The sequence below is a fragment of the Chrysemys picta genome, chromosome 8 (genome assembly GCF_011386835.1).
Source record: "Chrysemys picta bellii isolate R12L10 chromosome 8, ASM1138683v2, whole genome shotgun sequence".
Classification (NCBI taxonomy): domain Eukaryota; kingdom Metazoa; phylum Chordata; order Testudines; family Emydidae; genus Chrysemys; species Chrysemys picta.
Genome location: NC_088798.1, coordinates 29164209 through 29187224, shown reverse-complemented (window position 1 = coordinate 29187224; position 23016 = coordinate 29164209). Strand labels below are relative to the sequence as shown.

General features: G+C 39.4%; 1 protein-coding gene across 5 annotated transcripts in view; it reads right to left on the bottom strand.

Moving 5' to 3' along the window:
* The window catches only part of DNAI3 (dynein axonemal intermediate chain 3), a 50812-nt gene extending 28260 nt beyond the window's left edge, over window positions 1–22552 (bottom strand). For 2 of the 5 annotated variants that reach the window (XR_006172261.2, XM_005294458.4), the window contains exons 1-5: window positions 20620–20747; window positions 11554–11686; window positions 9289–9330; window positions 2659–2840; window positions 1965–2069 (exon numbers count right to left, since the gene is read on the bottom strand). Coding sequence is in view for 4 of the 5 variants with exons in the window: in XM_005294458.4 (XP_005294515.2) it covers window positions 1965–2069; window positions 2659–2840; window positions 9289–9330; window positions 11554–11671 (447 nt within the window). In the remaining variant the exon portion in view is untranslated. Of the gene's footprint in view, window positions 1–1964; window positions 2070–2658; window positions 2841–9288; window positions 9331–11553; window positions 11687–12475; window positions 13891–20619; window positions 20767–22453 lie in introns of those variants that run through there. The other 3 variants (XM_065554142.1, XM_065554141.1, XM_008166616.4) reach the window with 3 other exon arrangements.
* Between the last annotated feature and the right edge of the window lie 464 nt (window positions 22553–23016).

The window sequence follows — 23016 nt, the reverse complement described above, 5'->3', positions numbered from 1 at the left end:
TGTAGTGATAATCAGGATGGCCCATTTCCAACAGTTGACAAGAAGGTGTGAGTAACAGTAGGGGGGAAAATTAGCATGGGGAAATAAGTTTTACTTTGTGTAAAGACCCATCCACTCCCTGTTCTGATACCTGTTCTGTTAATTCCCTCTAAAGCACCTGGCACTGGCCACTGTTGGAAGACAGGATACTGGGGTAGATGGACCTTCGGTCTGACACAGTATGGCTGTTCTTATGTACAATCACTATTTTATTTTCTATTAAAATGCTTTTTTCCTCTCCCCTGCTGCTGTGTGACAGACACACAGGAACAAAAGGAGAAAATGATTAACCTGCCCTCAACCTGCAGTGTACTGCACTTGGAAGGTCACAGGGGTCCATACAGTGGTGCTCCAGTGCATTGCAGAATTGAGACCTAACTAATTAAGGTTCCAGTCCTGCAAACACTTAAGCATGTTAATAACCTCAGGCAAATAAATAGGCCTACTGAAATCACGTGTACAAATATTTGCAAAAGCAGAGTCTAAATGACTATATAAAAAATGTTTGCAATGAAAATAAGCACAGTTTTCTCTAATCTTTCAGTTATAATAATTTTATATATCTCCTCAATATATGTTCCATTCTATATGCATCCGAAGAAGTGGGCTGTAGTCCACGAAAGCTTATGCTCTAATAAATTTGTTAGTCTCTAAGGTGCCACAAGTCCTCCTGTTCTTCTTTTTGCGGATACAGACTAACACGGCTGCTACTCTGAATAATTTTATGTGCTCCTTGTAACAACAGTAGGAAAAAAAATCAAAACCAAATGTGACTTTCAATGACAAGGTTAATGTTTTCCTTTAATGTTTTGCATTCAAAAATATCTTTTCTAAGTACAATTTGTTGATATTCTTCCTTTGAAGAGTCTTTAGCTCATTAATTATAATCTCTTACTGAAATGTGTCTAATCTGGAAAACTAGAGATTTTGCATTTGTGATTACCAGTTTTATGAGAAATGGTAATCTTGACATCAATCAAGTCAATGCCAAAAATCCCATTGACAATGGAGTTGGGATTTCACCCAAACTCTTTTTCAGTATAAATTATAGGTATATTTTGCATGTTAAGACTAACTGAAAGTGTAAAATTCTTGCAATTAGAGTGCTTTATTTATAAGTGTGTTCAATACAGATCTTCTTTTCATGTCATTGAAGATGATCTGTATCGATGACATAAAAAGAAGAATCAGACTAGCCACTATTGCATTCCTAAAACTCTGTAAGATCTGGAAGGTTAAGACATTTCAATAAAAATTAAAAGCAGTGTATATAAGACAATTGTGCTGATATTGCAGGATCGGAATGTTGATGTCTGAGGAAAGCTGATGAACATAAGAGATTGACTGTAGAAATGAACTAGCAGAGGGGAATACTGAGAGATTCAAGACTGCAGAAAATAAAAAATTACGTGCTAAGAACATGGCTAGGGCAAGAAATAATGCTGTTACAGAAGAGCCAAGAGAGACAACTATAATGGTTTGAACATGGGTCAAGAATGGACCCAGAAAGGATGCCAAATGAGGTGATATGTACCAGAGTGCAAGCAACTAGAAAGAGAGGAAAACTGAGGATGTATTGGATAAACACAGTGATGAATGAGGCTGTGAAGCTGATACAAAGTGATGGAAAAACTTCATTCGGCCCCATTGTTGCTGGTGAGCTGATGGATAGGAATCAAAGAGAAAGAGAAGAAGAGACAATACAGATAGGGTGACCAGATGTCCCATTTTATAGGGACAGTCCTGATATTTGGGGCTTTTTCTTATATAGACTCATATTACCCCGCACCCTCTGTCCCAATTTTTCACACTTGCTGTCTGGTCACCCTAAATACAGATCTCAAAGTGTGTGTGTGTGTGACTGTAGCACTGTGAGTTATTTTAAGTATGTGGAATAATGTGAAGGTGTGTTTGGATTTTCTTACATTTAAAAAGCTTTCCTTGGCCTCTTCGGTTGCAACAAGATAAAAGTTCTGTCCATATTTGAACTCTCTATCTAAAACTATCAGAAGTTCTTCCCCTGGATATTCCTGCATGAATAAGAACAGAAAGGTTTCATGCATTCAACTTCCAATTACAACTGATATATTAATCTAAGATCTGTAAAATTGTGAATTAGATATTTAGGTAATCTATACGAGAAAACACAATCCCGAAGAAAAAATAATTCTTAAATTCAAAGAACTGTAGCTATTTAGTGGAAAGTAGAAAGCAAGTAATGTACAAAAAAAGCTTGATCCTATGCTCATTTAAGTCAATGGCAAAGTTTATTGTTAACTTTAGTGGTGGATGATCAGGGTCAGAATTTGTAAAAATTTACAAGTACAGAGGGCTGTTTTGCCCTGACATGTGTGTGTACAATTCTCATTGACTTCAATGAAAATTGCAAGGACATATCCAAAGGCATAACTAGACTTATTTCTATTTTGTATTATACTATTTATTCCCTTTTACATTTCTTTTTAAGGCTTATATATGAATATGAAAAATTGTAATGAAAATACGTTTTCCTAGAGTATTCACAGATGGACAGATGAGGATGGGCCTTACCACTGAAAGTACGTGGTATGAGGGTTTTAAGTTTTAAGTTTTAAAGTTAGAAAAAAAGGGGTTACGTACTAGGACTATTTTTTTGACTGGGTGGAAATCGGAGACTGCAGCTCTTGTCTTCATATCCTGAATTATGTCCTCTTTTTTCAGAAGTTTGTAAGGTTTTTCTTCTGTGATATCTTCATTAATTCGACAATTTAAAATTTCCTGTGTCTTTTCAGTGAAAACTAATGGAAAGATCTCTGGGTGGCCTAGAAAAAGTAAGGCAAAGTTGGAGGGTGAACAAAAATTGTGTTTTCCTTGAAAGGTTGACAGTGTAGGAGATCTGTCGTTAACAGTTCTAAATCTTTCTTACTGCTAGTAATACGACACCTTTGAACCGCTGTACTTATAGTTTTTGGTACATTTGGCAGCATAGATTGTAAATTCAATATGGAAAGATAACATTGTCTTCATGTTGTAAAAGTCAGCACCTAACACATTTTGCATAATCAATATACGTTATTTAAAATAAAATCTTTCAAGAAAACAGAAGAATGAATTCACAATCATCCCATGCTAAGGCAGAAGTATTGTGCTAGGAGTTGGCTGTGTGGATGGCAAAGAAACATTTATTTGCTGCTAATCTAGCATTCACAAAATAACGATCAGCTGATTTCTTTAAGGTGGTGGGTAGCCTGGTAAATCTAAGTTATGTCTATTCTTTGGCTGAAGAGAATCCTTCCTGGAGTGTGGAAATCTTGCATCACTGTGGATAAAATTTACAGTATTCAGACCAAAACATCTGCATCTATAAAACCACAGTAATATATGGAGGGGACAAATGCTCAGTGTTTTCTGCTTGAGTTTTGTGCAGTGTTGCTCAGTAATATGCTGGGGAAACTTCATTCCACAACCTGCACTTTAGTCTTATTCCTAGCTAGTGACGGCCAGTAGGGAAATACTGGTCCTTTGCTAGAGGAGATGGCCAATGCAATCTTGAAGAGAACAGAGGACCAAGTGCTCTTAAGGAAGCACGTGTATATCCTCTGATCAAAATCCAGCTCTAGATGCTGATAATCTGTAATTAGTGACTGTATCTAATTGTTAATGTTTGTTTGAGATTATGGAAAAGGTTGCAGCAAGACAACTCAGAGTCTTGATGCCTCTGACTTCCTAAACCCTTGTTATTCTGGGCTTTGCCTATTATATTTACATTGATCAATGGCCTTCAGGCAGTGAATAAGGACAGGGTGTCCATACTGATATTGTCAAATTTGCCAGCAATCTTTGCTACAGTTAATTATGAGGTTTTGTTAGCTCACGTGAAGACCAAACTGGGTTTAGACAGAGCTGCCCTGTGCTAGCTTCGTGCACCCACTGTTAGGCAATTGCTCTTCTCTCTCATGGGTTCTCTCACATGGGGTGGTGCAGGCTTCCTCTCTGTCACCTCATATATCTTGTTCAATGTGCATGAGGCCATTAGGAGGGTTAGTGAAGAGGCATGGACTGAAATGCTTTCAATATACTAATGATTTCCAGCTTTATGGCCTTGATGGAGTAAAGTCCGAGTCTAGCCCTATTCAGGACAGCAATTAAGCCAATGCTTAACTTTAAGCACAGGTTTATGGACTGTCCTGAACAGGGATGCTTTTCTAAATCAGGACCCTCATCTCCATTTCATCCTGTCTAGGGTGCAGTTGAATCTATTTCTCAGTTACTGGGTGAGACTGAAGCATGAATAAGAGCAAACTGATTGAGACTCAAACCAGATAAAACTGAGGTGGCAATGGCTGGCCAACGGAGGCAACCAGATCATATAACAAAGATTATATCTGACCCTTTGATTGAGAGTATGTATCCATCATTTGTTACTAAAGTGTGACTCTTGTCAGATTCCTATCTGCTTTTAGATAATCAAAGAACATTGACTAGAACTCTGACTGTGTCTTCAAAGCCAGCCTTGGCACTATAATCTATGCCTTTGTCATTTCTAGATAGGATGACTGTAGTAAGTTCTATATGGGATGGGGCTACACCTTACATCCATTCAAAAGCTGAAGCTAATATAGAATATGGTGGATCCACTTGTTAAGTGATGTAGCTCACCATGAGTATGTGACACCAGGGGTGCCCCCAGAAATTGACATGGTATGCACCAGTAATCCCTGTGGAGCCATCCGCACTGCTGCCACTGGCCCCAGCATCTAGCCCACCAAGTCTGCATCATGCTCAGCTCCCACCTTCCAGCCCGGCCCACCAGGTGCAGTGTCATTCCCCATCCTTGAGAGGGAGAGGACACAGGCTTCTGGAAGTGGGACAAGGCTGGACAGGCCCCTGGGGGGAGCTCTGGTATAGGAGCCAGCCCCATGGAAGCAGCAAGAAGGAGCAGCACTGGCTGGCCCACTGCCCAGTGTGCTCACTCTGATTTGGCCCCCTGACCCTGTGTGCCAATCGCTCAGTTTTGGCCTCATCACTCCACATGTCATGAGGGAGGGCCAGAGGGGCCAAATCTGCTACTCCTTGCTGCTCCCAATGATATGCAAGGGCACTGTTGTGTGACACTGGTGCTTCCTGAATTGCATTGTCTGCTTGTTGGCTTTGGATGGAATGTAAATAGTTGGTTATAACATATAAAGGCCTAATTGGTTTGAGCCTTGCCTATTTGAGAGACTTACTTTTTCCCCTTGCAATACTGCCATAGTTGCAGACTACAAAGGCATTCAAGCTGGATCTTTGCTAGCTTATTAGAATGGGACTGTTGAGAGGACATTCTTCGTAGAAGACCCCTAAGCTTTGATCTGAAATAGTTTGCATCTGCTGACCTTGAGGGTAAGCTGTAAAATGCTTCTTTTCAACTGGCTGCTTAGAGAATGGAGGTTTTTGGGGACCTGAAGGGCCAGGTGGGTTTTGTTATGTTCTCAGCGGCTGGGTTTTTTTTGTGTGAAATCTGCTGGTGTTTCAGAGTTTTTCTATTTCCTGTTCTTATAAGGTATATTTTGTCAGGATATCTAGAGCCTGGAGCAAGCATCTTTTTGTCTATTTTAAGCTGAAGTAGATAAATCTAAAATGGAGTATTGATCAGCTTGGTAAACATGCTTTGAGAAGTCAATTCAAACCTAATCCTTTTAGAATTGACAAAACAATAAATCCTTTTTAATCTCTATCATCCAGGAAGCTAAATTTCCCAATAGGCCTATCATTTAATAGGTAATATTTGATAAATCCCACATTTATCCTTTAAACCCTTTCACTGCAGGTCCTCCACTGTATCTGCTCTGCTGCAGTCATCCACTGAAATCAATGGAATACTAAGCCATTCCTAGTATACTCTGCAATATTAAAGATGTGTTCTACCTGGACTTCCTGGCTATTACACAACATTGTGCAGTATGCATACAATACACACACGACACACACAATTCCTGTGTCTATTTGCTTCACAAGTGCTAATTAACATTTCACTCTTTCCTTTTCTGTATCGCTTAGATTTTAAGGACTTATATTTGCGTGAGCTTCCAAGAGTCTCTGTGTTCTCCCTGTCAGGCACCTTATTCCAATGACCCCAGCTCCCCACCTTTGGGATGAGGAGGCCAGGCCATGAACCCTTCTTTGGCCTAGCATTTTGGCTATAGGAGTCAACTACGAAGAAACGACTTGAGGCGTTTACTTCTTCTAAAGAATCAAGCATGTTGTTCTGCAGCACTCCCAGCCCCTGCTGCCCCAGGGAGTGAAGGAGGTGGTCAGGACACAGACCTGGAACCCTAGTACACAGCTGCAATGCTACAGATACAGCCAAGATTTCAATATGTCATGGCTGACAGGCCCAGGAAATTACGTTTCCTCTTGCAAAGCACCTCTCTGAGAAAGAAAATTACCACCCGTTCAGCACGAGGACTGTAACAGTAAAAGCTCCCCAGTTGCTCTGCTGGGGAACTTTCCAACTAACAACATCATAGATAGGCACGTGCATGTCATGTCTTCCCTGCCGTCCCCTTGCCAGCTCTGTTCCTGTGAGCCAACAGGAGAAAACTCCAGATCTCTGTAGTGCACCGATAAGAGGATTTTCATTCATTTTAATCTCCAATTGGCTCAAGAGAATGGAATGGACTGGGGGAGCAGAGGGACAGTACAACATACATGTGTATCAGTCCTCGAGATTTGTTGCATGGGGTGTCCAGGACTGATGCCCAGGGTGCATCTAACTGGACTGGTTCCCAGAGGAAAATAATATAACTTTCCTATCCCTACCCATAATATTTTTGGAATCCCCTTATTGTGAAATTATCAGAAAGGAGGAGAAGATTCCCCCCATCTGACAGAAGAGTAAAAGGAAACCCAAGCAATTAGTCATATAATTCTCTTTGTATCAAAAGGTCCTAATAGAGAATAATGGTGATTTTCAAATAGCTCATATAAAAAATTATTTCATATAATAAAACAGCTGTACTGCACTCCAGTGGTAGCAGATGATTAAAAAAATGCTTGAACAAGCTGCATAGTATCTTTTCCTTCAATGTTAACATAAAAACATTTTCTTAACCTGATGCAGTTTCAGTGTCACATGGAACATAATGAATGTCCATTTAAAATTAATGAAAACTACTCTAGACAGAACACTAGGGAATATACTGTGGCAACTGTCCTGCATCAGCAGAGCAGGCTAGATGGCCTAAAATGTCTTTTTGACCACTTATTTCTATGAGACTAAATTAAAAGCAATAACCAGAATAATAGGTTATATCATAACATCTATTTGCCTGAAGGATTCCAGTACAAATCATAATACAAAACTAAGAGCTGATCCTGAAATTCTTCCTCATATCAATAATTTTGCCAGATGATGCTTTTCTGAGTAAAAGTTTTTAGCATCAAGTCAACATTTTTCAATTAAAAGCTCTTCTGACTAGTGTCTTCCTATATGGCTGTAATATATACTATATATAATATGTACTTCCTATATACTGAAATATAAATAATAAATGAAATAATGTATCACAGACACATAAAATGGGTCATGACGGTAAACAGGTACTGTCAGCATGACCTTGGGATGGTGACATTATTCATGAGTAGTAAAGGTACAGATAAATTATGCAGGTCAACTCAGTGAGGTTTTTACCCACGAAAGCTTATGCCCAAATAAATCTGTTAGTCTTTAAGGTGCCATCAGACTCCTTGTTGTTTTAGCGAGTGCCAATGAAACCTTTCTATTACCACACACCACAAATGTTGTACCATTTGTTTGGAATCACCTTGTATTTGTAGTGGTGGACTTTTACAAGAGTCTTAGTTTTGGGGACATTGGTTCCTGTTTGTTTATTATACTATTACAATGTTTGTGCCCTGTGCCCACAGTTCACACTTTAACCTGCTACCACTATCCTCAGAGGCCAAAAATCCCTAAAGAGCAAAGGGAATTTTGCTAGTTTTATGCTAAGGAGCTAAGAACCAGGAATGAGACTCCCACATAGATAGTATCTTTAGAGAATAGGATCTTTTGCATTTCCAAATACTATAATTCTATATAAACTAACAGTCATACGGATATCAATTTTTTCTTCTATTGTTCGCCACTAGGCGGAGCTACGATCCTTATTTGTTTCTCTTGATGACTTTCCAGGAACATCATAAACATAACATTGATATCATCTGAAAGACTAGACATATTCTGTCTTTATTAAAAGCAGAGACAACTTACCCCAGCTTAGATGAAACTTCTAAAACCATGTAATTTTACCCCCATCCATCAGCAAATAGTACTGAATAATATGCTACTCGGGGGAAAGCAGTGATTTATGCCTTTTTTATAAAATCCTCTGGTGAGGAGTATATTCTAATTTGCCACAAGATCTCTCAGGTGTGCAACTGCTTTTAGCAATGAAAGCTGCGCCAGTAAATGCCAATACATCCAACTGAGAATGTAACCTATTGAGCTTGACCAGGTAGTTTTTTATCAGGCAATTGAGGTCAAAAACTGCAAAATCTGTCCAAAAGAATGCATAACAAGAGGGTTCTAGAAAAGCATGAAAAATCCTACAATATTTAAGATGTGAATATATCTAGACTTAACTTATTAAAAACAAAAATTGCACTCATCTTACTCAATATCCAAGGGTAAAAATATCCACTAAGGAAGAAGTGGTTGACGTGAATTCTTTCAGAAGTTTTTAAATGGCAATTGGAATTTCTGTACCTAATTCTGCAAGCCACTCCCTTGCTGAAACTGGCTCCTACTTGTGGTGCTGGTAATGGTAGACCCCAGTGAAATGGACTGTAAATCAGTTTCCAATCAGATTTAAGAATGGTTTAACAACGATTAAAGGAAATCTAAATATTTTGTTTAAACATTAAAGTTTTTCTTTTGACTGCAGGTAATTTACAATAATATCATCTGGTAAATACACTTCACCTCCCCTTGACAACCACTGCTCTCTTCAGCACAAGCTGTCGTCTCCTCTTTTCAACTCCTGATAACACAGGTTCCTAGGTTGGGAAAGCTATTCCTGTCTGACACTCCACACCAACCTGCCTGCTGATCAGACAGCTGTACTTTACTAGTTAGTTCAGGCAGATGTAGTCTTTCATCGTTTCTAATTCTTTCTCACCCATTTTTCTTCATCTTTCCTTCTTCTTCTACATTATTAACCTCAGTGATTATGGGTGCTGTAAAATATTCTAAAATTGCTACTATAAATCCTGATCAATAATGGAACTTACCTATGCTAGCCATAGATACGTCCTCTTCCTCATCTTTTTTACCTGAAATACAATAACATGATGTTAAGTTGGCATTTAAAAAATTCTAATACATTAGTTATCCTTGTACAATCTTTAATTTGATAACATACACATGTGGCAACACATTCTTTATAATGTATAAAATCTAACCTGTGAAGAGGCAGCACAATACACTTTCTATTCAACTTAGATTTTATGAAAGAAACTACCGAATCCTATTCGAATGAGTGTCTGAATGTGTTTTAAGGAGGATTGGTATTTCTTTGAATTTTGAGAGAAATGTAAAATTCATGTTTATTGTGAACAGGTGCTCAAGACACCAAAGAGGAAATCTCCCACCTTGTGGCACAAATGCAGTCACAGCACTCTACCTGATAGCATCCCCTGGGTAACTTGCCACCCAGAAATGGTCATGACTGAATAGGATGGTAAATGGCCGGGTCCCCTAAACACTTTGATCAGTAGAGCTGGCTGGTATTCAGAGGAGCAGATGTTGCATCTTTCTAAAGAGTGGTGGAGTGGGTACGGAGCTGCAGGAGTCATTGTGCATCCCTACAATGGGTCAGGACAGGAAGGGATTAATGGTCTGGCGTTCAGTCTGCTCTGCTGCGTAGCACTCACTAGACATAGTGATTGGGAGGGTGTGACAGGGTGTGCATACCCCGCACTAGGCAAGAAAGGGTTAACGCCACATTATGGGTGGCCGAAGTCCTGCCCCCCAGACCATGATGGGCATGCTCCAACTGCTGCCTCAGTATAAAAGGGAGCAGCCCAGCTCATTCTAGGCTGACCGCCGAGGAGAGAGGACACTTGGTGGAGGCTCCTGCGCAGGAGCCGCTTCAGCACTTGACTGCGGGAACCAGAGATCCCAAGGACCAGACCAGAGACCTGTAGACACAGCTATGTTGACAGAATAGTGCTTCTGCTGGTATAGCTAATGTCGTTTGGGGAGTGGTGTTCCTACTCCAGTTGGAAAATCCCTTTCTGTTGGTGTGTACTGTGTCTACATCGGGGGCTAGGCCAGCATATGCTGATGTAGCTGTGCAGGCATAGGCTCTGAGGTGTAGACATAGCCCCAGGCAGATGGCCAGAAGAAGGACGGGGGAATAGCTTTATTTAGTGTTACTTTGTGAGTTTTGTGTTTGAATAACAAGTGAAGCCCTGAGAAAAAGGCCCGGATCCAGACTCTGACTGTGGTTTCAGTCCTTCCTGGGCTGGGGACAGAGGCCTCCAGTCTACACTCATGAACTGACCCTGGTCCACACCTAGCCTGGGGTGCTGACCTGTTGTTGATAGTATTGATAATGTTTTAACTGAAGAGGTTTTTATTGATACCATTCACTAAGGTGTGTTTCCTTTCTGGTTTCTGCTGTAGTCAGTTGGCCCTCTCCAGGTGTGACTCCAGCCCAGCTCCCCTTAGGGCAGTGCAGCAGCACACAGAGTCCAATTTTGACACTCATCTTGATAGCACATTGTGACCTCTTGGGTGAATGTGCCTAGACCACTGAAGAAACTCTTTCCTTACAATATACAGAAGAACCTCACTAACCTGCACTTTGCTAACTCTCGCTCCCCACTTCTCAGCTGAGATATAAGACCAGAGCACTCCAGTAAAGTTACATATTATTACAGTGAGACTTCATAATATTTTTAAAGAATGATAGTACATTGATGATGTTCACTATTAAATATTAAACACTGAACATTTTCTGCACAGTGGCAGCTGAGATACCTCAGTATTTTCCTGTACTTAAACCTCTGTCTTCATTGTAAAGCAATAATAATCAATCATACTTAGCTCTCATAAGCTTTTTATTGGTTGATCTCAAAATGCATTACAAGGAGATAAGCATCATTATCCCCACATTATAGTTGGGGAAACTGAGTCACAGAGCAGTAATGTTACATGCCCAAGGTCACCCATCAGCCCAGTGGCAGAGCTGGGAATAGAAAAAAGGTCTCCTAAGTCCCAGTCCAATGCTCTATCCACTAGGCCACATAGTAAATCTAAACTGTTTCTCTAAATGAATATAGTCAATTGTGTGATGTAATGTCCATGGTGCATGTGTTTTGCTAATTCACAAAGTTGTAATAATTCATAACAAGTCTCCCAGTCATTGGTGCAAATTAGTGAGTTTTAATGTACTTAGTATATAATTTGTAACATTTTAGCCCAAGCAATGTAAGTAGCTGCCATGTAAATCTAGGCAACATCTTTCTTTACCACTGTAGTATCATACATACCAAGCTGTTTTCGCTTGCCTTTGGCTGATCCTTTAGCTTTGGTTTCTCCTTTAAGTTTCTTTACTGAGCCTTTGGCACTTAGTGCAGAGGTCTTGCTGGATTTTGGACTTTCTAACATTTTTCAGATTTCTGTCTGGAAAGATGATATATATAGCATTAATATATTGTAATCAAAGGGTCAAGTTTACCACTGGCCAAAATGAGAAGTTTGGCCAAGGCTTACATTTATACAGCTTATCACTAAAGTATTTTTCATCCATGTCTAAAGGAACTGTCTAAATGTTTATGCCCCAAACTTACTGTACTTTTGACAATGCATCTTATAGTTGGAAAATGCTGTTGCTTCTGTTTTAGGGCATGTCTACATAGCACAGCAATGTGCGCTAGAGGTGTGTGCTTTTTAAAGCACACCAGTATGCTGCGCACTATCTGGCAGTAAAAATTCCATAGTACGTTAACGTAGGGTGGTCACTAGGGAACTTTTAATGTGTGTCAGCAGTGTCTATATGGGCTAGTTGGCGTGCAATGCAGTACAGTTTAGAAATTACATCCTCTCGCGCACACTGCTGTGCCATGTAGACAAGCCCTTCGTAGACTAGTTATAATATTGATTGTTCCCGGGCTGAATAATTTAAAAGGTAAATAACATAGTGAAAGTAGGTTTCACGCACAAACAAAGCTGTGTACTTTTGCTACAGTCTTCATGGAACATGTGGAGTACCACAGATGTAATTATTTGTCCCAGTGTTTTTAAACATAGACAGGAGCATTTGTCAGAAGTAATGTACAGAGTATTACCAAAGAGATATTTATCTGTATTTTTATTCTAACTAGAATTTGTTGGTGCTACTATCTCAACACAGCTCAAAATGAATAAAACTGTGCTACCTACAGTTTTCAGTGTCTCACTCCTTCCTCTCACCTAAACTTCTCGAAGACAGGTAACTCCCATCTTTGGAGGATTCCAGTTCCACAGGAGCAAATTCCAGTACAGTGAAGATAATATCAGAGAAGATACAATGACCAGTTAAACGATATGCCATTCCCTGACCACAGTTTTCTTTATCACAGGGGAAAATTAGGGATTTGTAGATAGTTCAGTCAAGACTGTCGGACTGCTTCCACAAGACTCACTGACTCAAGCAAACCATGCTGGTTTTGCTGTTCATCATTTTTTTCCTCTTTGTCAATTAACAGTCCATAGCATTTCAATTGCTGGACATTGCCAGCACTATTTTTCTTCAGCCTAGCCTGGGACCTCAACCTAAAATATCCACAAATCACACATGAGGCTGAATGTGTGAAAAAGCTGTAGGCCCAGATTCTGTTCTCATTCCCACCACTGTAAATCCAGAATAACTGGCCACTTGTCTCAATTGACTTTTTAGTTTGACACCATTAAGGGCAAACTTGAACAACTGTACAATTAGTTACAACATACAGTCACACACATTTCTTCTTTGACTTCATTATTCTCTACACACATCTGGAGGCTCAACCAGTGGCCGTCGGGCTTATTTCATTCTCCTTCTTCCCTCCCACTTCTCCCTCACAAAGGAGGGGAGAGGGTTTAGGAAAGAAGTATAGAGGCTCTTTTTTTCTGCTTCAGAGTGGTCACCACAGTCATAATACATAAAAGAATCACAAGAAAACAGCTTTCTGCTTCTGCCTTCTTTTCCATTGAAATAGTCCAACTGAGCTTTTTACATGTATAATGAAAATTATTATAATATTAAAAAACAATTAGAATAGCAGAGATCACAGGTTGTAATAAGGGTCTATTCTGCCTGACATAAATATAGTATCCTACTAGCAGTATGGGCCAGGGAAGACAAGACAAAACAAAACAAAAAACCCATGAAACACAGTTGCAGCACCATCATGTGGAAAACATACACATAGCATCCAATTAACTAGCAGTTTTTACAACCAGATTGGTCCAGGCTTTCTTAGGTCAGATATTATTAGTGAACAACCAGAAGATTTAAGCATAAGTAATGAAGGCTGGAGTGGCAGTTGCATTGTGCCACAGGTCTCTCTAATGTGGGCATATAAACTCCCCAGGGGAAAAATTTAAAAAAGGTATTTTAAGAAGCCTAAAATGGTTTGTACTAGGACTGTCAAGTGATTAAAAAAATTAATTGTGATTAATTACACTGTTAAACAATAATAGAATACCATTTATTTAAATATTTGTGGATGTTTTTCACATTTTCAAATATATTGATTTCAATTATAACACAGAATACAAAGTGTACAGTGCTCACTTTATATTTATTTTTATTACAAATATTTGTACTGTAAAAAACAAAAGAAATAGTCTTTTTTCAATTCACCTAATACAAGTACTGTAGTGCAATCTCTTTATCATGAAAGTTGAACTTACAAATGTAGAATTTATATACAAAAAATAACTGCATTCAAAAATAAAACAATGTAAAACTTTAGCGCCTACAAGTCCACTCAGTCCTATTTCTTGTTCAGCCAATCGCTCAGACAAACAAGTTTGTTTACATTTGCAGGAGATAATCTGCCCGCTTCTTGTTTACAATGTCACCTGAAAGTGAGAACAGGTGTTTGCATGATATTGTTGTAGCCAGCATCGTAAGATATTTACATGCCAGATGCGCTAAAGATTCATATGTCCCTTCATGCTTCAACCAACATTTCAGAGGACATGTGTCCATGCTCATGATGAGTTCTGCTCGATAACAATCCAAAGCAGTGTGGACAGACGAATGTTCGTTTTCATCATTTGAGTCAAATGCCACCAGCAGAACGTTGATTTTCTTTATTGGTGGTTTGGGTTCTGTAGTTTCCGCATCAGAGTGTTGCTCTTTTAAGACCTCTGAAGGCATGCTGCACACCTCATCCCCCTCAGATTTTGGATGGCACTTCAGATTCTTAAACCTTGGGTCAAGTGCTGTAGCTATCTTTAGAAATCTCACATTGGTACCTTCTTTGCGTTTGTCAAATCTGCAGTGAAAGTGTTCTTAAAATGAACATGTGCTGAGTCATCATCCGAGACTTCTATAACGTGAAATATATGGTAGAATGCGGGTAAAATAGAGCCGGAGCCATACAATTCTCCCCCAAGGAGTTCAATCACAAATTTAATTAACGCATTATATTTTTAATGAGCATCATCAGCATGGAAGCATGTCCTCTGGAATGGTGGCTGACACCTGAAGGGGCATACGAATGTTTAGCATCTCTGGCACGTAAATACCTTGCCGTGCCAGACACAAAAGTCCAATGCGAATGCCTGTTTTCACTTTATGGTCACATTGTAAATAAGAAGTAGGCAGCATTAGCTCCCATAAATGTAAACAAACTTATTTGTCTTAGCGATTGGCTGAACAATAAGTAGGAGTGAGTGGACTTGTAGGCTCTAAAGTTTTGCATTGTTTTGTTTTTGAGTGCAGTTATGTAACAAAAAAAATCTATGTTTGTAAGTTGCACTTTCATGATAGAGATTGCACTACAGTACTTGTATGAGGTGAACTGAAAAATACTGTTTCTTTTATCATTTTTACAGTGCAAATATTTGTAATAAAAATAATATAAAGTGATCAGTGTACACTTTGTATTCCGTGTTAATTGAAATCAATATATTTGAAAATGTAGAAAAATATCCAAAAATATTTAATAAATGTCAATTGGTATTCTGTTGTTTAACAGTGCGATTAAAACTGCGATTAATCACGATTAATTTTTTAAATTGCGATTAATATTTTTAGTTAATCACATTAATTAACTGCGATTAATCAACAGCCCTAGTTCGTACATTAAAAGAAATAAGTCTAGATGTGTGTGTTTGTAATTTAAACTAAAAGTTAGGATGATCCTTTAATTATTTTCCTCCCCACATTGAGAAACTTGGTGCTTCTCCTTTTTATGCCACTACTCTTAAATCATTCTAGAAGAAATAAGAAATCAAATACCATATTCTCCTCTACACAGCCAGAACATGTAAAATTTTAATTTGGAGGCAGCTGCTAGCAAAGAGAAGTAGAACTGGTCATCTATTATTCTAGATTTGGGGCCTAATCCAGCTGCCACTGAAATCAATATATATTTTGTCATTGACTTCAATGGGAGTCAGGTCAGGCTTCACTGTAATTTTTTTTTTTTTTTTACAGTATTTGGGATTCCCCACCACCACCACCACCCCCATTTTCTGTTTCACCATTAACAAACTAGAAAACTATAATCTAGAAATAATCTATTTTTCCTCTTTTATCAGAGCATGGGAATGATAGGTGATGGGCAGCACCTGCATTTAAGAAATTGTTAATCATGACTGATTAGTGCAAATATGGTCCCCTTGCTTAAATCCATTCATGAGTTGTATAAATATAAACCACCTACTTTTACCATTGGTCATAACCGCACTCGCACAAGATGGGTTAATGTTCCAGAACTCTGAAACCACTGCAGTTCTGGAGCTGCCATTTTATGAGAATTAACAAAGACTTACAATTGAATCACATTCTGAGAAGAAACATATTTACTAATTTTACATGGAATGACTCTAAAGTGAAGGATTCAAGATTTTACCATATGTTTACTCAATCTTAATTTGATATCATGGAACTTGTCCATAATAATTTCTACTGAAGATTGCTAATGTACAACTAAACTCACTTTCCAACTGCTTTCCTAGAAATATATTTATGTTGTGCATAAAATGTACTCATTGATTCTTGCCTATCTATAGTCTTGAACTCAGGCTTTGCATTGAGTAGTGTGCTTATCTTACAGTTCTGAGACACATTTTAACCTCTATGTTTTGAAAAATGTGTTGGGACTGTCTAATTAGAATGATTGCATGCTGCTCCAAAAGACAAGAAGAAAGGTAATCTATCTTTATGGGCATATTATGATAAAGATTTGGCTAAAAAGATAGAGAAAATGTTGTCAAAACCTCCAAGCACAGCCCTACAAAAAAAATCCTACATGGCACACCATAAAGGAAGGCACAAGATTGACAAATGCAAGTATACAGATCAATTTTCTTACACACAGAAAGTCACTACTGATCCATACCGTTGTAAATTTAAAACAACTGTTGCCCACTGGCACTATCTGTGGTCCTGATCCCACAAAGGGATCCTGTCGCTGCTCTAACTTGAGCCAGAAGCTTGAAGCCCCTGGATGAAAGAGAGAATGTTTTCCAACACAAACAAAGCAGACAGTAATTCTGAAAATTAATTGGAGGGCAAGATGAACCATTTGAATATTTAGTACAGTCACATTCCCTTACCTCACCACTTCCTTATTCAGTATTGAAATAAATCCAGATTGGAAATTTTGATTTGTTTCTAGTGAGTAATCAAAACCATAAATCACATGAATAGAGGAAACACTGAAATATCTGAGATTAATCACGACTTATTTTAAGAAAGCAACTTACAAAGCATAATAATGTATAAGACATCCCTATGTTCCATTCTTTTGCTTGACTTTAAAGCTACTGTGCTGAGAACAAGAGTTCACAAACAAATCTCTTTAAAATAAATTTTAAAAAAATCTCTCCAGTTTACTTAATTCTTCCCCCTTTATTCTCTGTACAACTGAGAGGTCATACAGACAAGTGAGGGGTTGGCAGGAAGATTGTGGGGGTGGGTGGGAATGTGAAATGTAACGGAGTTGAGTGATGGGGATCAAATCTGGAACCCACAGAGGCCGCTTAGGTACCAGCTGGGAGACAGATGGACATACATTTATTACAATATAGTTAGAAAAAAATCTAATTAGCCTTCCTTTATAATCTCAAAAACAATACATCCGTTCTGACTCAATATTTGTCATTCTCTAGGCACACATTTGTCTGTAGTTAGGACACTCTTAGGGCCTGATCTTTTTCCTACTGAACTCAACAGCAAAACTTCTATAGATTTCACTGGAAACAGAACCAGGCCCCTACCATTTACATCTATGCAAAGTGCATGTAAAATGCTACCATTTTGATTTGGCAACATATTACTCAGAGGTATGTGACTGTACAAAGTGCAATGCAGTGGAGAATCAAGGCCTTAACCTTTATGAGCCCCCTGTGGGTAGCTGACATGAATCAAAGTCTCTAAAATATTATAACATTCACTTTGGTATTATGCTAGGGTCTCCTGTTGATCCTTAGTGTATAAGCTAAAGCAAATATTTTCAGGACTTGCCTCTACTTTGGACATCTCCATATTTGGTTTCCTAAGTTTAGATACAGTAGTGTCTTAGATAAAAAACTAAAAAAGCAAGGCACCCAAACTTAGAGGACACTTTTGAAAATCTGGCCCTCAGTGTCTTGCCTCGGCTCACAAAGTTGTGCCGGAGACAGACTAAAAACTAAGAATGAGATCTCCTGATTCTCATTCCTGAACAGTAGCCACTAGACTTAGAAAAATGTAGCACAAATCATAATAGGTACTATCAACCTTGCCAAGTATCTATTCTGCCAAGTTAAGTACAACTTCCACTATTACTTGAATAACATTTTGTTAGTCACTTTTTGTTAAGCACTGACAGTATGGTCAACAATGTATAAAACACAGAAAAAGGAGTGTCTCCTGCCCAGGGGAGCTTACAATCCAAATAAGAATCTTGCTCTGTGAATTTTTCAGAAGAGGCCAGGAGTTTAATGTCAAGCAGAAATGTTTTGTCCATGTTCGGTTCCTATCCTCACAGAGAGCTCTCTCTGAGTTCTTATACTGCATAAGAGTAGGACTCCATTACATGTATTTCTCTATAAATACCCAAATGCAATATTTTCATAGTTATGTTCATTAACTAAATACCTGAACACTAAACTTTAAAAATAACAGCAGAGTGTACAAAACATCTATACAAAGAATAGTTATTGAAAACATAATATAATATACAAACCCCAGTATTAAATAAACCAGATATTTTATCTGTGGGCTGTTTATGTCAACAGATACATGTAATTTACTACGGTATCTAAAATCTTTCAGAAACTATGAGGAGTCCATTTTCAGCACAAATTGTCAGAACAAGATCATATATTAACTGGTAATGTCCAAGCAGACATCGTCTGACAACTTTGTGTTTGATATTTTACAGATTAATTGGCATCATGGAACCGATGTGCAGTCCTGAACCTTAGACTCTCAGAAGAAAAATGAAGATCAGAATGTTCTCCGAATTGTTTAATGGACCAAAAAAATTAGAGTTATGAAACAAATCCACAAAGTTGCTGGGTGCCACAGAAAGAAAAAGGTGATTAGTTATGAGCAATGCAAGGGATCCTGTCTAAACTGAGAAGGAAGAATGATTAATTAGTGGCCTAATTGAACCACTTAAGGTCATGTTTGTGTATATTACTAATTTAAAACTGATTTATTACAATTTAAAAAAACAGAATCATCAAATATACTTCTACAGAACAAAACAGTACCAGCAAAGTATCAAAAACATACTTTGTTATTTTGTTGTCTGTGTCACCAGATCTAAATTAAAGGAACACTGGCAACTTAAAAAGCACACTTCTGTCTGGGGGGGAGAGAAAGCTACAATTGTTAACAGTAACAGCTAAGAATGATCAAATCTGTACAGAAGCCCTTGTGTTGTTTATTTTGATTAACTTGATGTAACCTGCCTTACACAGTTTTTGATATGCCTCCAAATATATGAACTGACAATGTATAACTGCATTACAGAAGTTGTTTGGAATGAAACTAGAATTTTTGGCAATTGAGGCCCTGATCCAAGCAAGCATCTGAGCATGTGAGTAGTTCCACAGCAGTCAAACATATGCTTAAATGCTTTCCTGAATCAGGGCCTCACTAGGTGCTCGATGGGCTTTGCCACCTGAGAGGACGTAGGGAGGTAGTTAGAGACTGAGGAATGTGAGTTAGATGTTTCTGCTAAAATGATCAGCAATGTAAAAATGTTGACATTTAAAATGTCATATTTAGGTCTCAATCATCTCACTGGGAAGCGGGATCAGTGTACACATCTCTGAGATATGGTTTCTGGGTGTCTATAGTCTCAGGAAGACTGCAGTGCATCATCTTACATCTGATTAACATTTTCAAGCTTTTCTTTGCAACCACGGGGACTAGAAACATAATATTTTTAAAATAAAATCTTAGATTCTAGAGCATAATTCTGCAGCACAGTGTGGATTCCAAGGTAAATTCCAGAGAATACAAGGAATCCTGACTACAGGTTTCAGCATGCCATGCTCCGTTTTGATCAGATTTTCAGCCACCTTGTAGGTACTGTCTTTGCTAAGGCTACAGACCGTGGCATGCAATACTCCATTTTATTCTGAGCAGAGATGCTCATGGAAATCTACAGGTCCCAGCATGTTCATCTTGAGAAGTGTGGACAGTGCATTTTTGCCCTAAGTGGAGTCTGCAATGCACACAGGCCATCTCCCTGCCTACACTGCAATTTTTCAAAAAGAAAATGAGGGTGATCTGTACAACAGGCCTATGTTATAAATTCTATAGTGTCCAAGTGGAGGCTTGGGCTGGGTCCCAAGGTCAGGACCATTTTCACATTGTGGTGGTTGTTGCTAGAAACCACCAAAATGAGATTAAATCACAGGTTCAAAATATCGCCCAAAGCTTCCTAGTACCACCTTTTCCTTTCTTCTCTTTATCCTGATGTTTCTTTTCCACCCCCTTTTAACAGTGTTTATGTTTTTCCTTAGGCCATATTTTGTCATTCATTTTAGATGCTAATTAAAATCTCTCTCTCCCCATCTCTCTCAAAGATGTTTTCTTTGCTGATTTGGCCTTTCTTCCTCTGTCTCCTTTTTGGCTTCACTGCTTTCTCTTGCCATCCCAATCACTCCCCACCATTTCTAAGCCCCTTGCTCCCCTACCCCTCCCCTTTCTCCCACGCCCTGCTGGGGCTGTGTGCTGCATACCGGGGTGGTGAGTGTTTTGGTGGGCGAGCGGCTGAGAGTGGGGTGTCTCTCACTGAGTGGGGATGGGGATCACCCTGCCCCTGTGATTACCCCTCTGTGCTCCCAGATGGTCACCCTGAGCTCGGCTGCTACCTCCACGCCCAGAACCCCCGTCTGCCTCCGGCCTCCGTTACCTGCCTTCAGGATCAGGGGTCCGCTCTGGGGTCTGTGCTAAGAGGGCCTCAGGCCACGCTGCAGGCGTCGTTAGGATGCTTCAGTTGCTAGGGCCGAGAGACAAGCGGGACTGACAATACTATCAGGCAATACGCGCCTTCGAGTTCAACCCGCCCCCTGCCAGGGGAGCCCCGATTGGCTGAGAGAGACGAGTTCTGTTCTGAAAGCGATACCGATAAGACTCTAATTCCCAGCATGCTATGCGCTGCCATTCTCGTAGCCACTGGTGTGAGACAGCGAGCAGTGCATGCTGGGGATTGCGGTCTCTTCACTGGGGAGGATGAAGAAAGAGTCTGTTCTGGGCGCATTGTGGGCTCCTCTGGCTATTCAGTGCAGCAAAGGAGAGGCCTGCGTGGGGTATAGGCACCTGGCTGCGAGGAGAAGGATGGTTATCAGATCCCTGCAATCTGTGTTTAAGGTGAAGGCAGGGGGAACGGACCTGCTGCCCCAAAGCTTATCCATAGAGAGGGAGACACTTCACACACACCCCAAAAAACCTTAACCACAAGCTGCCGCTGGAAGAAGACCTTTGCTTTTGTGCTAACTCTTCTGACATAGCCTCTACAACTGTGTCAAGATTCCCCCTCGGTTGCTAAAGCTGCCACCCTCCCCCCAAAGCAGCTCATGTCCCAGTTCCATTCCCCCCCTTCCAGGCCCTGAAATTGAAAGTCTCCCGTGTTTGGGGGTTCTCCTTGATTTGGGGTCATTTTAAGGCTGTTGTGAGTCTCTCCAGATAGGGAGGGGAATTTAGCTGCTTTGGTGAGATAGTTTGTTTTGGTTTTGTTTGTAAATCTCCCTCCTTCAGTGCTGGTCTTACATATGTTTAGGAGAAGCATGAGAATCATTTAGATTGAGTTACTTGATTGTAAGCTCTTTGGGGCTAAGGTTCATCTTTTTGTTCTGTGTACAGCATCTAGCTCAATGGGGCCCTTGATTGAGCCTTCTAGATGTTACTGCAATACAATAATAATGACCACCTAGGGGACAGGAGTGCCATTTTCTTCTGTTCCTTTCCACACAACCAGGAGGGTCCTAATCTCTCTTAAGTCTGCTGATACTGCCTCTGACTTTCCCAGTTGTCCCCCCCGTAATTATAAAGGAAAAGTTTTCTTGCCACTACGGAGTCTGCCGCAGGTTGGGTAAGGGGGCAGCAGGTAGATCAGTACTATTCCCACGTTCTTAGGGCAGTTTCTCTCTTTCTTGAAACTACCCTCACCGTAGGCAGCTGTGCCAAAGTGATCTTTTGTATCCTAGTTCGGGAGTGACTGATCCTCGGGAAAGAGGCGTATTGTCTCTTTGAAGTCTAGCTAATAACTTTAATAGGTTAATTAGATTTGATGTTTATGATGAGTGCCTATGCAGAGCTATAGTCAATAGAAGTCATTCAGCATAGCTCAACCCTCCCCCGCCCCACGCAGACTGCGCTTCGTAATTATGATTTTGTTACTGGAGGATGAAGATTTTATTAAAAGATCCAGATGAAACTAATTACAGCATAGTGTATTCTTTCTTCCAAACCAGGAACACGGGGGGGAGGGGGGGGGGTCGGAGAAATCCAGTCACACACAGAACTAGTATTACAGTACATACATAATATTCCAAAACATCTTGTGTAACGGTCTGTCTGTGACATTACATTCCAAGAAACTATATACATACACACATACACACACACACACACACACTGTTTCTTGGAATATATATATATATAAAAAGTTCAGCGCGTTTTATAAGATTTTTCTTCCAACAATTTCAAAGCACTTTACAAACATTAGAAAATAATCCTCACCATACCTCTGTGAGATAGACCAGGATTATTAGTCCCGTTTTCAGATGAGGAAACTAGAACACAGAGAGGGCAAGTGACTTATCCAAAGTCAAACAGGAAGTTAGTGGCAACATCAACGAAACAACCCACATATCCTGTGTTTTAACCCCTTCTACTACAGCATGAAAAATGATATAATTACTATAGTAAACATTATTCTTTGTGCAAAGCATATTTAAGGTAACACTTCAGTTCAGATTTGCCCCCAAATTTAAGTTGTATACAAACAAGCTAAATTAATAGAAACATTCAATTTTATTGAATAATATCCAATTCCAATGCAAATTTTATACAAATAAACATTTCCCTGCAGTGTTTGCACCCCCACACATTAGCTTACTGAGACTCTGAAAAGGAAACGGATGATAAACAAAAGTGACAATGACTTCACTCATTCTGAGTGTCTAGGCTGAACGACATGCAAAAAGTAAACATTATAATAGTGACGAGTAAAACAGGTGTTTATTTAGAATCTTCCCTGTTGATTACCTACATGCTATTGGTAACGCAAGTACCGATATAGGTTTGT